At 38.2% G+C, this 18,063-nt stretch overlaps 1 protein-coding gene across 1 annotated transcript; it reads right to left on the reverse strand.

Annotated features, from left to right (window-relative positions):
* Positions 1-5,850: 5,850 nt before the first annotated feature.
* Positions 5,851-8,577, reverse strand: LOC117791312 (neurochondrin homolog). The gene has a single exon (XM_034631027.1). The coding sequence runs from the start codon at positions 8,265-8,267 to the stop codon at positions 6,096-6,098; it is 2,172 nt and encodes a 723-aa protein (XP_034486918.1). The 5' UTR covers positions 8,268-8,577; the 3' UTR covers positions 5,851-6,095.
* Between the last annotated feature and the right edge of the window lie 9,486 nt (positions 8,578-18,063).

Here is an 18,063-nt window from a genome sequence, read left to right on the forward strand (position 1 = left end):
ACTGACAGAGGGAAAATAGGGGGTGGTCTATATGTGACGCCCACTTGCAATATTTATTGTGTTTTGGTGGAATACACTGTAAGCATTATCTAACCTATGACACAGTGCCTGAGGAGGCAGTGGCAGACTCTGTTTGACAGTCTTGGCCAGAGTTTCGAGCATGAATTTCATTTGTATGTGAATTCTGATAATTTATGTCGTTACGTATACGCAGCGTATACTGCAAATGCAAACTAAATTAATTTCTTGTTTTGGTTTTTATAAACCAATTTTTGCTGTTGGCAAAGATTCAATGGCTGTAAAAGGGACTCTACAGTAAAAGGACCTTAGCCAGAAGCACACAGTCCTTTGCCTCTTTGAGTGTGTTGGCAGTTGCCAGTTTGTTGCATTGTTTTTGCGAGTCGATTTTGAAATTGTAATCCAAAACCGTAAACTCAAAATAAATTTGTTTCTCTGAATTATTAGTTTTTCTTACCTGTTGGTAGTCGACAACTTGTTCAGCCAAACTTTTCGTAAAAATGAAAGCAATTTTGTAAATGGCAACAAGTGCACTCATTGAACGACCCGCCCTTCGTGTTTCGACTGCATTCAACTTGTAGCCTCTCCCCTCATTTCCTTGCTCCCTTTCATTCAGTGCAAATTTTCCTTTTGATTTTCATTTTATTGGAGTGAATTACGAATGGTTATTGAGAATGGTGCTCGGCACAGTTTCCATTATGTTCGATTGCAAAGGTCATGATGGAAGCAAGTGCAGTTTTGCATTGCAAAGTGCAACTCCAAAATAATTCAATTTATTTAATCAGATAAATAAATAAAAAGTGGTAAACTTTTTAAATGGAGAGTACACGGACGGACAGGGCTTGTGGGTACTCTTAGCTCAAGGGTACATTGAACGACATATCAAAATAATAACTTACAGCCGAAATCTTTTAAATATGATTGTGAAAAAAAAGTACCCTTTGATTAATACGCAGACTCAACCTTTGGAACTAAAAAAATTTTAAACCTCAAATTTTTACTTTTAAAATCCATTTATATCATAATTAGCAAAAAACAACACTTTACATTTTATTCTGAGACTCTTGGTTTTTTGTGGCAAATTGGATATTAATTTTGACTTATAAAGTAACTAAGTCTAAAGTTTGACCAATTTCAAACTTTCAAAACTTGACGAACTTTCAACTAATAATTATTTTGATCAGGGCTAGGCCTCAAAAATAATTCTGCATTAAAATGTATGCAGAGGGTCTCCCCTTGTGTTGTTCAAGTTTCTATATATTTTAATCAACTATTTATGTAATAATTAGAATAAAACATAGATTTACCACTTATACATTTTTCAAAATTTTACACCACGTAGGCTTCAAATCATAGAAATTTTTGCATCTGTCAAAAAAAATTCTAAAGCGTGCGCATGCAAACTGCCGTCAGCATTCAATCAATTTTTATTTTGATTCCCTTCAGATTTTAGTAGTCAAATAGTTTCATAAAAAAACTGATTGAACCTAAACCTAAAAAAAGTCAAATTCATGCCGATAAATGCAGACAAATAAATATTAAAATTCTTTCTAAAGCTCAAAAAATTATTAACAATAACTTTAAGGGCAATTATCATTAATTGTTATAGCCATTTAAATTTAACGCATCATTAACGACGACCAGCAAGAGGCCGAGGCAAATATTGTTGAAAGCTTCGAAGAAACGTTTAAAGCAAATCCAACAACAAGCTTTTTACAAGAGCTTTTACTTTCGAAAGAGAAAACGCAATTTAAGAGAGCGTTCGCCATACGTTGGTGAACACTTTTATAGCACATTTTTCGCTCGTACTTCTCGAAAATTGTTGCCTATTTTTAGGCGTCAGTTCTAAAAGGCGCCTGTTTTCTTCCCATCTTTTTCCTATCACCACAACAACAACTTATCGGCATCTGGACGTTATGACAAATTTAATTACCAAAAACAAAACTGCTGCTTGAAATTGATAACCCAAGTTCAATGAATCGCTCAAAATTGATAGCCATTAAAATTTCTGGCATGCCTGCTCATTGATCACACAAAATATTACCCAAGGTTGCTTTCAGGTACAACAACTTCAAAAGTTGCCAGACAAAGAGTACATCATCAGCATGACTCACTTATCAAAGGCTGCCTAATTAACGGGTTCACTCAATGGCCCAAAACGCCTTTGGCATTTAAATAGGAATGGGCTACTTTTGTCAATGATTTCAAATAATGAATTTGACTTCAATTACACTTCAGAATGGTTGAAAAAAAACTAATCAAGATTTTCAAAATGTCCGGCTAACAGTTACGTCTAAAATAACTTTAACATTACTATTGTCATGGTTATACGTTGGCTTAAGCTGCTTTGCATAAAAGCAAGTTAAATTTAACCACCTTTATTATTTATGTTATTTATTATGAGCACATTTTTAATGCGCTTTGACGCGAAATGATTTAGCGCAGGTTGTTTTTTAAACACTTCGCTAATATTTTAAGTCACTTAAAACAAATATTATACATCGCATTGAATTTTATGAAAAACTCAGATATTTAAATAAATAGATATCTAAGTTAATAGACAAATAAAAAGATGGACTTTTTTGAAACAAGAGAAGACAAATCAGGAACACCCTTTAAACTATAGGACAGGAACATTTGCTAGTAGCAGCTGTCAAGTGTCAAGATTAATTTATGGAATTCTCTCATCTCTGTTTCGTGTTACGAATCCTTCTGCAATTAATAATTTAATTAACTTCATATTATTAAGATGAAAGATCTTTATTAAGAACTAAATTATTCTCTTTGTTTATGCTATATCAATACCAATTTAAATACAATTTGCGATGTTGTCCAGAAGTCAAGCAACACTCTATATAAATTTTGCGCACAGGATATTCTTGATTTCATCTTATTTAATGACATGGATCCACATTTCTACTATGAAATCGAAGGAAGTCAACTCGTGCGTGCATTTTTTGTTTGTATTCACCCTTTTTTACTTAGTGCGATTGCTTTTTGCAGCTACTGATAGGAGGTTGTCTCAACTTCAGCTGGGGAACCAACAAGTGGCAATGACAATTGAATATCCTAGCAATCAAAATCAAATGAAATCCCTTTCTATTGACTCTGCTACTGAACTTGAGGGTGTATTTCCCTTTGGAAAGAAGTGTTGAATACACTTCGAAACAGTTGATTATGCATTATAGGATTTTATTTGTGTGCTGGAGAGTCATAAGAATAAATGTAAGTGCAGCTTTGTTGATTTGATAGTCATATTTAATTATTATTTATTGGTATATAATCTTTTACAGTTGAAAATTGATGGGATGTGTGTAATTTTCTCCAAATTAAATAGAATTATACAAACGATTCACTACTATAGTTAAGCAACAGAATAACAGATATTCAAAACGAAGCTTCATTGACTCTTATTATGCACAAACTGCTTTATTAAATGTTGAGCGTACACGTAAAATTGCTTAAGCTAAATTGCTTTTGCTATGAATAAGCGTGAGTTAAGCATACAGCTTAGCTAAGTTGAATCGAGTTAAGTTGAGTTTTCTGTTATAAAATGATTACCGCCATTGAAAGAACTTATCAAGAAATTTACAACACAGTCAACGAGTTGTATGAAGTGCCATCAACTACAACAACAGTATACATTATATGAGAAGAAGCAGCAGTGGCAGCTTTACTTGCCACGCACAAAAACAACGTTAAATGTTGCCATGGCTTCAAAGAAGACGGAGGGATATTCTTTTGTTTGTCTTTCATTAATGCAGCAACAATGTATGAGGAGGCTACTAATTGCAATCAAGATAGCTTCAACTTGTTGCACTGCAGTGCTTGCTTTTTAAGTCTGTGAAGCACCGACGTTGCGACGTTGCAAGCAACGTTGTATGCTATTTTCTGTCTTTTTATTTCTCATTCCTTTCCTTTTTTTTTTTTGGCTTATTGACGCTTTTCTGTCTTGATTATTTGCTGCATTGAACACACGTTTTGCCTCAGGTAAAGCAAAAAGTTACACGTTAAACCTTTAATTAACAAATTTAAAAATACTTTGCTAACTGTAAGCGATAATTATTGTTGTAAATAATTCCAGAAGTCTCAGCTAAGGAGTAACATTCTTCTACACTTTAGCCTAATCATTGAATCAATACATCCATAAATAATACCTTTTTTAACTTAAAAAGTTATACGCTGCAAACAAATTGTCAGAATCTTATGCAACTCGACAAGTTCTACCAACTGTCAAAGTGACTGTCATTGATCTGAGTCATCATATTCGGGACTGACGAGGACATATGTGTCTATGACAGAACTTTTACTTTGCCTGTCCAGATATTGGGCAGGCAGCATGCAACTTGAAGTCGACTAATGGACATGGAAACATAATCGCCAATCGACCTCTATTGTGTGTGTGCACCCAAAATGTTAGGAAGCAAACTGCAGCTTTGCGTCCGTTTTCCTTTTATTTCTGTGTCTGGTAAAGCTGAGCGTTGACTTCTCTTAAGAGGTATAGACTATCATCTATTAGCTTGGCGTACTAGAAGAGACGTATGTACACGTAATTCTTTTGTGTGCTGTGAAATTTTAATTTTTTTTTTTTTTCTTTAACAATGCTAAATTAAGTTCAGTTTAGTGCTATTTATTTATTTCAAAAAATGATATAAAGAAAATCAAATCTCTCTTATTATTGAATAATAGAAACTTAGGTGTGGCATTCAACTAAATCTCTTAGTAGAGATTATTTTATTAAAGATAATTTAATTTAAATAAAACTGCTTTCGAATTGAAATTTGAGTTTTATTTCAAATTTAAGCAAACAAAGAAAATGGAAAATGTTGAAAAATATTTTGTAGCCAGAAGCTGTGTTAAGCATCAACAAGCAGTCAGCGCCAAAAGCCAAATGTCCTTTTTATTACCTTTGTCAAATGCACAAATAGCAGAAATCCACAACGCTTAGAGCACCTTCTTCACCCCACCTGCCCCTGTACCCATTCAGCTCTCTAATACAGCTATCCGTGACAAAACAGCAGAGGCCCAAAACAAATTTACACATTTCGGTAGACAAAAAAAGGGTGAATCGAAAGGTAGCTCAATGGCTTGGGTCGCTCGTGGTCGTCGCTTGGTCGGGGCTCGGTTGAACTCGGCCAAATATTCAAACGTCTAAAAGTATGTAATAAAATATTATATCGTAATAAAAAGCAAACACGCAGCACATAGCAAAGGGAATCCTATTGATGTTGGGGATGGGGAAAATGGTTCGTTATCTTACGATTGAGCAATACTTTTTGTGCAATATTTCCTGAGCCTGCCGACAGGACTAGAGGATAAGAATTTGCCTGGCGATGGCCATGCATTCGAGAATTGTCGCAATTCTACAAGATTTATAGCTGATTTATTGACGGCTTTAGCAGGTTGTGCAGCTGCTGCTGCCGCTACCGGTTTCCATTGTTTTAACAAGCTTTTTGATATGTGCATATTACGCATACGCACGGTATGTCTAGGACTGTTGTAAAGCCGAAAAAAAGTCACTCGTTAGATCCCCCAGAGTATGTTCTAGTCGAAAAACTGAGAATGCTTTTGATATTTTTGTTATTATGGCTTTTTGTGTACACAAAAGAAAATCGTGACGTGTTGTTCTTTGTTGAAAAACAGAACTAATCCAACGTATCATAAGTATAAATAAATATTTATACTCACATATAACAAACATGTATATATAAAATATATATGCATCATTATCCGGATGTTGTCTGTATCTAAATTTTAATGAATGACAACCAACTGGCGACTGTGGTTGAAAGTGAAATTTATTTAGGTTTATATATTTTTTTTTCTTTTTTCAATTTGTATTTATTTTTCGTCTATAAAATGTTTAAATTGTTAAATTAGTAAATTAGCATAAAAGTGCATATAAAATATTTCCATTTCGGTTAGCAAAAGAAATTTCTCTAACTCGTTTCTGTTGTTGACGTCATCACGTCACGCATACACACACAAAATGCCCACAGAGGGAATACACCGAATAAAAAGAAAGCTCATACAAAAATAGTTAAGAGGATTCTTGATCCTAGCGTCTATTGAAGATCTTAATCGCCAAAGAGTTTCTTGCCCAGATCCATCATCCGGTGATTGCGACAGACACGCAGAGCATCAGCCTTCTTGAGCACAGCGACCACATCGGGATTGACATCGACGAGCTGGGAGAGAAAGTCCTCGTAGGCGGACTTCACATTGGCGGGAAGTGTGCCAATCTTAACCTTCTTCAGCGTCTTCACAATGCCCTCAGCCCAGCCGGATTCGAGGGCAAACTCCGAGAGCCATGGCACCAGCGGCAGGACACCGCACATAGTTTGCATGCCCAGGAACCAGAGCTCGGAGAGGTCTGACCAGAAGCCCTTGTAGGCAATGGATACCACAAGGGCCGTGGGATCGTTGCTCTCGTCGATGTTGTAGGCATCCCACAGGAAGCGTATGGTTGCCTGTATGTAACGGCATATGGAGAAGTCGTTCTGTTTGACCTTCTTGGACTGTTGCTTCAGCAGCAGCAGGCCCAGCACAGACAGATTGCCATGAATAACTAGATTGTCGGGAGTATCCTTCAGCTCGGGTAGATTCTCGACCACAAACTTCAGCAGATTGGCAAAGGTGGGTGCATCCTCGGCACGCTTGGGCTCCAGAACGGTGAAGTTCATAAGAGTGTTGCAGAGGGCAACAATAGCACCGCGTGCCTCCTTCATCTCTGCCTGTTGCTCCGGCGTGGGCACCGGATCGGGTTCATTCATGCGCTTCAGACGCTCCGCCCGGGGAATTGGCGGACGCTTCCAGTGGGCGATGCTGAAGTACAGCTCGATGGCCTCCAGCAGCACCTCGTCCTGCTTGTGTGTGAAGAGCACACGACGAGCCTCATCCTCGACGGCAAAGTGGCACAACGCTGGCATCATCACACGCAGAATATCCACAGGCGGAGTGCCCTCACGTGGACCGGCACGCCAGGTCTTCAGCTCATGGAAGCTCTCATTGGCAATCTTGAGCATGAAGGGCAACAGCTTATAGATGGCCGGCCGCATGGCGGTTGTCTCCTGGGCCAACCAGGCGGACAGTATGCGCACTGTGGCCACAATGAAGGCCTTGTCGCGTGGGTTTCCATTCTCCCGTATCTTGTCCTGACTGACGCGATTCAGCACGGCCAGCACCTGGTTGAAGGCACCCTTGAGGGCCGTATAGGTGGTTTGCTTCTCCTTGGGCTCGAGGTCCAGCTGATCGGTGGCCATATACTCGATGCACTGCTCCAGTATGACAAAGCAGCAGGTGAGCAACTCGGCCTGCTTAAACGTTGTCTCCAGCTTCTTCTCGTCCATCTGCATGCGCACCTCGATGGCCGCCAGCTGCAGCAGCATGAGGAAGAACTGCTTCTGTTCGTCCATGAAGGCCCACTGCATGCCCAGCACCTGCAGCGTGGTGGCAATCAAATGCAATGCCGGATCCCGCTGCTTGGGACCAATCTTGGCCTTCAGTATATCTCCGCAGCCCTTGAACAAGCTCTCCGGCCAGATCTGACCTTCTAGCGAGTTGAGCACAATCTCGCGACGACAGGTGATCAGGATATCTGCGAGTATGCGGCACAGTTCGTACTTGCGTTCCGTGTGATCCGTCTCCATGTCCAGGGCAATGCGCTGGATCAAAGCATGGAAGGCTGTGGGATCCTCCGGCCACGAGATCACACCGAACTTCTTTACCAGCAGCACAATCAAGTGCAGAGCCTCATCCGTTTGGAAACTCTGGGCCGAATAGATCTGCGACATTTTGGGTATGGCTCCCGTGGCCAGAAGAGCCTGTTGTCCGGGCTCATAGCTGGCAATGCTCTTGAGGCAACTGTACGCTTCGCTGACCACAATCAAGTTATCCTCGTAATCCTCATCGTCCGCCTGCTCGACAATCTCCAGCAGCGTGGGTATCGCATCGATGATGTCCTTATGCGTAGCCAGCTCCTCCTCCTGACAGAACCCTGTGAGTATCGACAATGCGACGCTTTTGTACACCAACGGTGGGCAATCGCTGGGCAACTCCTTGGAGACAAGCAGCTTGCGCAGAAATGCAAATCCAATTGCCTCGAAAAGCAGCTTCTTTCCCGCCGTATTACAGTCCTTGCCCTTCATCAGCTTCGTGACCATGAACAGGGCCGCAAACTTTTCAGTATCGCTGCGTGTGCCCTTCAACAGATTGGCGCACTTGCGCACGGGCTCCGGCACGTCCGTCATTTTCTCTTTTCTCTTTTCTTATTTCTTTTTTTTTTGTTCTTTTGCTATGCAACTGCTATGTACAAGTGTATCTATATCAATGTGGATCTGTGGATTCAATCTATATGTGTATGCTTTATATAGGTGTCTATATATGCACGCTCTATAAATAAATCGCACACTTTCACTTGGCTACACACAGTTCCCGTTGGCTTTCTACCCGGCCTGTTCGCTTTCCGTCTGTTTTCTTGGTTGCTTCTTCGCTCGACGACGCACTCTCGCGCACTGAACTGATCGCTGGTCCCGTCCCGAGTTGTCGGAAAAGCTATGCGACTTGCCGCTTTTCAATTTTCCAAAGTGGCCGCAGCTGTTGGCGTTCAAATCTCATTTGGACATGCCTGAAAAACCTACACAAATTTCTATTTTACCAAACGAGACACTTGCAGAAGAAGCAAGAACACTTTATGAATCGACTTGTTACCATATATTATATGTATACAATTTTCTTTACTAAGAAAATATTGTATGCTTTATTGCACTGAATTAATCGGTCATAAAACTCGATCATTTTTAGGAAACATAAAATAATGTTTTGCACAAAAAATAAAAGAATTTTAAAATGAGTTTCGAGTGTATCAAAGAGTTTTCTTCAGTCAAACTAAAAATTGTCATTAGTTTTTAGATTTTTGTATGATTATAATTTTGATAATTACTATAATTTTCCGCATTTTTTTTTAATTTATATAATAGTGTGTTATTTGTTTCGGCATAAAATAAATTGTTTTCATATTTTATTTCATTTGACTTGCATACAATATGAAAATCAATTTAAATCGAGCGAATGATGATTCAATTTGGTTAACCAAATGCATTTCTCTCTCTCTCTTTCTCCCATTTTCACTCTCTTTATTGCTCTCTGTATTTCTTGGGTCAGCTCTCTCTCCGTCTCTCCGTTGCTCTTTCTCTGTCTCTCATGAGCAATGTTGTTTATATTTAGAACATGATTTTTCATTTTTTCGAATTTTCATGTTTACGTATCAGACAAACTGTGAAAAGTCAGCCGCCGGCTGCATTTGTTCCAGAATTTGTTCACTGTTTCGAGTATGTACTTGTGTAGTTGTATGTGTGTGGAAACTATTCATTTTGTTTCATTGCAGCCAAGTATATAGATAACAGATATACATACTCATACACACATTCCTTATGTACTTTTACGTTCAAAAGTAAATCTGCATTTAAATAGAATCCGTGTATTTCCACAAAAAAGCAAACCGAATACAAATTATGTGCTCAATACATGCTTATTAACAGATGTATGTATGTGTGTTTGTATCTATGCACTAGGTCATCATTTGCATATATTATTTAAATATGCTTCTCGTTTATTCAGTTGGGGTCAATGAATTTCATTTTGCATTGCATTTCTCTCATTATGTTTATAATAAAGATGGAATTTTAATTCTTCTGTCATTTACTTATTTAAATGTGTATTCAAACAAATAAAATGCTTAATGGGTTTAATTTAATATTGGCTTTATCAAATTGAAAATATTATAGGGCAAATATCGTAGTGCATAATTTAATCGAATATTATGTTAAGAACTTTTTTAATTATATGTCGCCATTGAAATCAAGAGATGTACCAACTCTGACATGATTCTCTGATACATTCCCAACCCTTTCCCTCTTATTTCTCGCAAAACGCAGGACGAGCACATTTTTGAAAACACAGACATGTCACATACTCTGCCTCGTCCTTAACTAACCTAGAAATATCATTTCGATCAATTATAATACACAGATGTTTTTCAAAAAATGTGTTTTCCAAAATTTGATACATGTTGTTTGTGTGTTTATGTATAAAACTTTTCTAGTATATCAAAATTGTGTACAGGGTTTGTAATCAGAAACTTTGGACTGCAGCGTTCTTTCTAGTTAATTTTTGCAAATAATGTGTTTTACAAAACTGTTCAATACAATGGTAAATAAACTAAGTATACGAGCAGAATAACTTTTAAATTAATTAAGAAGATTATAATATTTTCGTAACCAATTAGGCCAGACATCGATTTGCATCTCTCTGTTTGATAAGTTGACCAATATTGGTTTTTTTTTTGTATTATTTATGTAGGTGAAGCGATAAACCGGACACATGTCCACATACTGACATGTGTGGGCAAAAATTCTGATTGCAAATTTAATTTGCATTGACGGTCGATCGTTCAGTTTGGCCAGTCACACCATTAACATAATATAATATAAATGAAATGCTTAACAGTAGAAATTCATTTGAATTGTTTGCTGACAAACCATATGCTAACGTAGCGTTTGCAATTTGCATTCAGAAATAATACTCGCAGTCGTAATCACCAAACGCCATGGCCAGAATTTGACCCTGTGACATTTCCACAGAGCTGCAGGGCCAAAAATATTGAAGGACTCGACCTGCTATTGATAGACAGCGAAATGCCCTAGACTTAAGTTTGAAAGCATTGCAATAGAGTAAATACTGTTCTTAAAATTAATAATTAATTTTATTTGGTATACTTTCTTCACATTGAGCCTGCCTCTGAAATAAATATAAAATTGTAGTAACAAAAGCTATTCAATCAAGAGATCTGACAGCACCCACTTCAAAAGATTCTGAGATTGACAAGGATAAAGGCGCAATTCAAATTGTCATACCCTTTTGATGATATTTGTATGTCAGGGTAGATTCCCGACTCTCCAATGCTCACCCGCATTTAAGCTTATTTGTATCTCATAATTTGCGTATGTTTGCTTTTGTTATAATTATTTTAAATTGATAATATTGGCGCCGGTTTCAGTGATGCCGCAAACCATCGGTAATTTGAGCACAGTTGTCTGTGGAAAATGCACTTTTCTGACATTTTTACTAATTGGGTTATAGCGAAAAGAGTTAATGTGTTGTGGATCTAACGTTTAACTAATTATGCAAATACTAATAATATAAATAATAAATCATAATCAAATAGAAAATAAATATAGCATAGCGCATTGTAAGTATTAAATTCAATATATTTAACTAGGCATTTTCATAGGCCAAATAGAACAAACTTTATAGTGTCAATGTTAAGCTGAAATCCTCATTGCCTGATGACTGCATATAAATTGAACTGAAACACTTGATAAATGTGTCTCCTCCCCAACTGGAAAGTTGTCAACAACAACTTGAAAGTCGTAATGACATACAATTTATTTAAGTTGTAGGAATTGGAACAGTCAGCGGCCAGAAGCTCACCAAACGACAAACGCAATGCCATTGAGGACAATTTTTGGGCCAGTTTGACAGTTATCAAGATGAGAAAGTTGCTGATGGAACGGCTTCAAGTTGAAATCAATGTTGATGATCTGCTCACAACATTTTGGGGTCAGTCAAATGTTGCCAAGCGTCTGACTTTCTCGGTTATCTAACTACTTAATTCCCTTCTTCTTTCTGTCCCACCAAAGTTCCTCCTGCACGTGGCCTGTTTATGTGTTGGCCCCGTTGGCTGATGGCCGTTGGCCGCAATTGGTGGCCATTGGCAAATTCGATGAAATGAAAAATACAAACAAAATCATTTGTCAAAACATTTCGAAAGAGCTTTATAAACTCTTAGCTTCAATATCAGGCGGCAGTTTACCACCAACCCCCCTCCCCTCCCCTCCCCTAAAATCGATGATGTCCAGTGACGCAACGCCAAAGTTAACAACAAGCTGAAGCAATCGGCAACACAATAAAGGCCGCAGTGCGAAGACGGAAGTCAAATCGGAAGAGGAGTAGAAATCGGAATAGGAATAGGAAGTGAGAGTGCGAATGTCAATACGAGTGAGTGTGAGTTTGAGTGTGTGTGTGTGTGTGTGTGAGTCAGTTGTCCATTGACTGTTCTGGAGCTGTTTTAAGCCTCTGAGGCGGAGGTCAGTGTATAGTTGAGTTGAGTGTTGCACACTCGTCCCTTTTAGAAATCTCACTTCTCTCGTCTGCTCTTTCGTTCCATTCTCATGATTAGTGTTAAGAGGTTTTTTTGATACATTTTTATTTTCCTGGTTTTATGGTGGCTATTTTGCCTTTCTTTCTTTTGGACTTGGCTTTGAGGCCAACATCGTTTGTCAGGCGATTTATTTCAATTATGTAGAGCGATTCATGTATTGTAATATGTTTCTGCTCTCCGCTTAAAGCTGATGTGGCTTAAATTTGCGACAAATGTGAACAGTGGCAAATTGGTGTCGAAAAGCATTTAGAGCGTAGATTGTAGGCATTCAAGTAGCACAAAAAGAAACAGTATTTACTGGGATTTTTATATAGTAAAAAAGAATGCAGTTTAAATTATTGTAAGATGTTCTTCCAAATTCCGAATTCAGAACATAAAATAATAAACATTTGACAACGCATATTAAACATTTATACCTTTAGTGTATTGTACGATATGCATGTGTTTCAGTCATCGATAAATGTTTTCATCCCTCATAATAATTTGAATCGATTAGCAGTTGTCTTCGATTGTTGGTTTGTTATTACTCAATGTTATCACAGCTTTGACATTCAAGCTGTTGTGCTAAGCAAAGTTTAGCCCAAATACAGGCTACTATTCTCAGTTGGGTCTCATATAGTCCCTGCACTGGGTATACTGTGCTACAAGCTGCCCAAAATGTCATCGAATAACTGCCAAATAACCGAATACAATGTGCGCTTTTTAAAAGCCTTTAGGCGACAGTCAGTTGTTCTTTCATTTTGCAGCAACAACAGGAGCTGAACTCAAGTTCCGTTGAGGGTTACCCAGCCGTTTGCCAGTGAGGCACGTGCCAATTTAAATGCAAAATCAAAAGCCGCTCGGTAGGAGAAAATTTAATTTCACAAGGCAGCAGCAGCAAACAATCATATTTTCCTTTCCATTTTCCTTAGCATCGCATATACACATAAGCCCCATAGGCAACTGGAGACAGGTTGACGGCAAAAGGGGAACTGCTCCTCCTGCTGCCTGTTAACATTCTTTTGTGATCCCAGATATCAATGGCTGATTAATGTGAAGGCTCCGAGGCTGACTAGTTGCCATGTTATATAAAGCAGGCATCCTTCCCCTGTCTTTCTCCCCTACAAACAATTTCCAATTTCAATGGCGCGTGCCCCTATGTTGGGCATGTTTAACGACACACCTCTAGTGGGAATGCCTCCCTCCATTTTTCAAATTGTTTGTGCCAAACACAAGCTGATTCAAGGCTGAATAGCATATGCTTATGTGTATACATATATGATTCTGACTGTAAAATAATTGCATTTGATTAAATAATGGCTGATAAATCTGTTCCCAGGAAGGTGAAGTCTGGAATCTCACGAATTCTACCTTAACATTATAAAACACAATTAGTTTATTGTCGTTGAAGGTTCAGGACTTCTTATACTTGATGTGAATTGTGCTCTATCAGCATTGTTTTTTGACTTGGAATATACATGTATAAGGTATTATCTCAATGGTTTTCTGTCCTCTGTCCGAGTGAATGTAATGCGTCTGAGATAGAAAACACAACAAATTATGCAAATCCCATTGAATGGCTTATGCTTCATGAATTTATATCGAATAACGTAAACTCGTTGCGGATGCGGCTTTAAGAGTTTGCCCATCTTAACAATAAAAGCTCATTTGTTGCTATTATCGTTTCACTAACAAATAACAAATCATCGAGCAACAAAAGCCCATAACAACAACAACAACAGCAAATACCCACCCACCTGTTCTATGATGGTGTACGGACGAGGGTAGCAGGAATCTTATAGCCGAATCGTGCTCACCTCGGACAGGAACTGAGCGGTGATGCCGCACAAACTGCTGCCAATAAATTGTGTTAATAAAGCAAAAGTTGTTAATTTAAATGATTTATATCTGAAGACGGCGGGCGGTTTCCTCGTTTCATCCACACCAGCCCCTCCTCATCCAGTTGTTATTGCTGAGCCCCAAAAATTTACGTAATTTGGCATAACCTTTGAGTAACAGCTCTGGTCTTTAGTCGGGTTTTCGGGCCAGTTTGTTGGCTTAGTTCCTGTTCCCATACTTCTTCCTCAGAGCCATTGGGTCAAACATTCAGTGGTGCGGGTGGTGGTACGAGTGGTGCGAGTGGTGCTGCCGCTTGCCCGACGTCAGCTTAAACCAATTTACGTTGCCGATGTCTTCATTTTGGCAGCGGCTCAGTGCCGTGTGTCGTGAATTATGGCGCCCCTAAAATGGAGGCAACTGTGCGTATACGTAATGTGGATAGCCTGTCTGACAGCCTGCTGTTGTCTATGGGCATTTCACGCTCCTCGCATCCTTCTGTTTAGTTATTATACAAGTATATACTATATACATATATATATATATAAATTTATGTCTTATTGTTTGCAGTCGAAATTATTTCATTTGTTTGTCTTTATTACAAGCAAATCCCGTTCAATGCCGCGTAAGTTTGTGGGAAATGTGGCAAGGGGAGCAAGAGGAGCAAAAGGAGCAAGGGGCATGAGGCGTGAGGCGTGAGCGTGTGGCGTGTAACCATTTCAGTTGAGCAGAATCGGCAGCAGCTTCCATTTTACACAGCGTTTGCTTTTAATGGTCGGCGGCTGTTTCAGGGATTTTCCACATCTTAACTCCGGCAGAGACCAACAAATATTTGATGCTCACATTTTTCGCTGTTGTTTTCATTTTATTGATTGGCGCCGTGCCTGGTTTATGAGTTACATTGTTGTTGTTACTGTTACTGTGTTTCTTGCCCTTTTTGCGTTGTTGTTATTTTTTTATTTATTTTTTTTTTTTTGTTTGGCTTTGCCGCTTCTATCGAGCGAATCGCTGCGCTACATTGAAAGGGATTTCGCGTGACTTTAAATTGTAGTCCTTACAACTTGACAGGAAGCTGTCTGTTTGCCTTCACTTAATCATCTTTCACTCTTCAGTTGTTAAACTTTGTTTTAGTTACAACAATTAGCAAATGATTATAAAGCAACAATGTTCGCCTTTGTCTTTCAATAGAAGACCTGTACAAATATTCGTCTCTGAAACTGTCCCAGAACTTTTTGTAGATAATTAAAAATTTAATTTACTTCATCTCAAATAAATCCTTCAATTGAAAGGCTCTGAAAAACATTTATTAGCTTGATAATTGTTCTTTCAATGCTATACATGATTCTTGTCATAGGTTCTTTCCCTTTTGCTAGGTAAGTGCTTCAAAGAGTCAATTCTTGATGCATGAACTGTTGCGTTGCATTCAACTTCTTCTCACTATATTCATGAATTGTATACATTCACTTAGTTCGAGTGCCTGTTTTGAGTCGCAACGGCATAAATGAATACAAAGCATCTAGTTGACAACAGTCATTTGACAGTCAAGGAAGATTTCGAAGGATGTGCAGGATAATGCGTTGATTCTTTGTGTACTAGCTGCTGTTGTTGCTACTTATGAATTTTTAATAAAATCATGAATTATGCAAAATTACTGATAGCAGCAGAGAGCTGATGGAACCATTACTAACGCGTTGAATGCAGCTTTATGGATCTGCTTGACCTTCAGATTTTGCGACAGTGAAAATTTCGATTTAAACTCATAAGAATTCAGAGAAAAGTTTCATGTTTGTGGAAATTCGAATCGTGTTTAAGTAAATTTGCAAGTCAACTCGTAAATTTTGTGCTTTTTTGGGGGCTTAGACATAAAAAATGTGTCTATACTCGTTGTCAGTGGAGTCTTAAAAATGAAAAGTTATTGCTGGGTCAAGGCTGTGCGAAAAGCACATTCATACACAAATTTACATAAGGCACATACATCCTGAAATCTAAAGGTGTGAGTGTGCGTATGTCTAGAATGAAGTGCCACGAATAAATTTACTATTGATAGTACGGACCGCCTTATAATCAGTTGAAAGGACTGAGAGCTCAATTCCCCAGTGGTCGGACTCCCCCACACCAAATTCCAATCGTTTGAAGCACTTTTATGGATTCCACATGGCAAATCGCGTGTGAATTTGAATTTGTTTTTTTTTTATGCCGCCACGTGAATGCAATCCTTGTCAGTACTCATTCCATCAGCCAACAGTAGAATACCCAGGGATAGGCTTTGCGTAGACACACCGTGTGTCCATGTCCCTTTTTATGGCGACAAATGGCAGATGCGAGTGCGACGGAAAAAAACTTATTCCCATCATGTGATTTGAATCATTCTTTTGATAGCTGGTTCATATTTTGTATTCGTCGTGTTTGAATTGCTTCTTGCTTGTTTACCATTTGCCATTTACCAAGTACCATTTGCTCTTTGTTTCTCTTTTTTTGTTTTATTTACTCACACCGTATGTGAACACGCAATATTTATTGCATCATATTCAACCCAGCAAAAAAAGGAAAATGTACCTTCACGTATATGTTAACAACCGAAAATTGCCGACAACTCTTTAGGGTTCGCTTCTCTTGTCGTATTTACGTAGTCTAATTGGATATTAAGAGCATTTGATTAAAAATTTGGAGGCTTTAATCGAAACTGTTTAAGATCCTTAAATGTTATAAAGGAATTTGTTTAAATGAATAGTAGCACCTATTGCTGAACCTTATGTTATTTTTAGAAGGGATTGAATATGTGTATATTAATTTTTTGGCAGATCTTAATATTTCATTTTTTTAGCCAGCATATAAAACAAAATTGTTGTGCTTCAGAGAGAAATTTCTGCCATTGTCTTGTGCTCAGTTTCACACCAAATTCTGGTCCAAAATATAAAAGCTTTTTAGACTTCAAGCTTTTAGTATTGAAGCTTTAGCACATTTAAGCTTTTCCCAGTCTAACAACCTTTTCATATGAAAGCGTTAGGCTATAAAGAAAGCTTTTAAGAGCTTTAAGTTTTTAGCCTTAATTTGATAGCTTCCTTCAATTGCAGAGCAAAATCAATTTAACGTAGAAAATTTGACTTAAAGCCCTTTGGAAAGTAACGACGTCTTAGACCTATAACTTGCATAACTTTGTGAAACTGAAAGCAATATACTAAAGTTTTGTTTTATTATTTAAGCTAATTATTTAAATTGAATAGTTTAATAAATAAAAAGGTGTTTTTCATTTCAATTCAATAATCATATTATGTTCAATTATAGGAATAAAATGCTGATAGGAGAAGTCCATTCCTTTATCCCTTTGAGTATTAAAGAATTGAATACTTAAATGACATAAGAAAGGGAATTTTTTCGAATTAAAGTGAATTAATTGAAACAGTAAACGAGGCTTAATCGAACGTCGACTGCTAAATAAAAGCGCAATAAAAATATTTGCGAAATGCAGACACAGTTCTCGGCAGACATAAACAACAACAATGCGAGTGAGTTGAGGCAACAGAGGCAAGGATAACTGGAAGAAATATGCAGCTGGCGCATTAAGAGGCAGCAAAAATATATTCCAACTTCCCCAAAGGCCGCAACTCAATAATCAACTGCATATGGGGCAGATAAGAGTACGAAGACTCACAGTTGCAGATGCTTGGAGTGTTTCTCCGGGCTTTTGACTGCAGACTTTGTGAATCGTCGAGTGCGGGATCGATGCAAAGGGATAGAGGGCTGTATTCGGAGAATGTCTGGTAAAAATATGCTGCGTTGTTAATTTTGCCATCAGACGCCCTGACAGCCGTGATTGAAGGCCGAGCAGCTAAACGCTTAACGTTGATTGCTCAGCAGCAGTTTACAGCAACACTGCAGCCTGTAAATTGAATGTTGCTGCTGCTTGTGTGCCATGGAAACGCATTATTCTTAATCGATTGCTCATACGCTGCGTTGGACTAACGAGCGGTCGTGCTCGCATTATGGAACATGGATGCTGCTCCTCAACG

This window comes from Drosophila innubila, assembly GCF_004354385.1.
Source record: "Drosophila innubila isolate TH190305 chromosome 3R unlocalized genomic scaffold, UK_Dinn_1.0 2_E_3R, whole genome shotgun sequence".
NCBI lineage: Eukaryota > Metazoa > Arthropoda > Insecta > Diptera > Drosophilidae > Drosophila > Drosophila innubila.

Coding starts and splice junctions, on each gene's coding strand:
- LOC117791312 (XM_034631027.1), bottom strand. CDS start 8,267: ATGACGGACGTGCCGGAGCCCGTGCGCAAGTGCGCCAATCTGTTGAAG.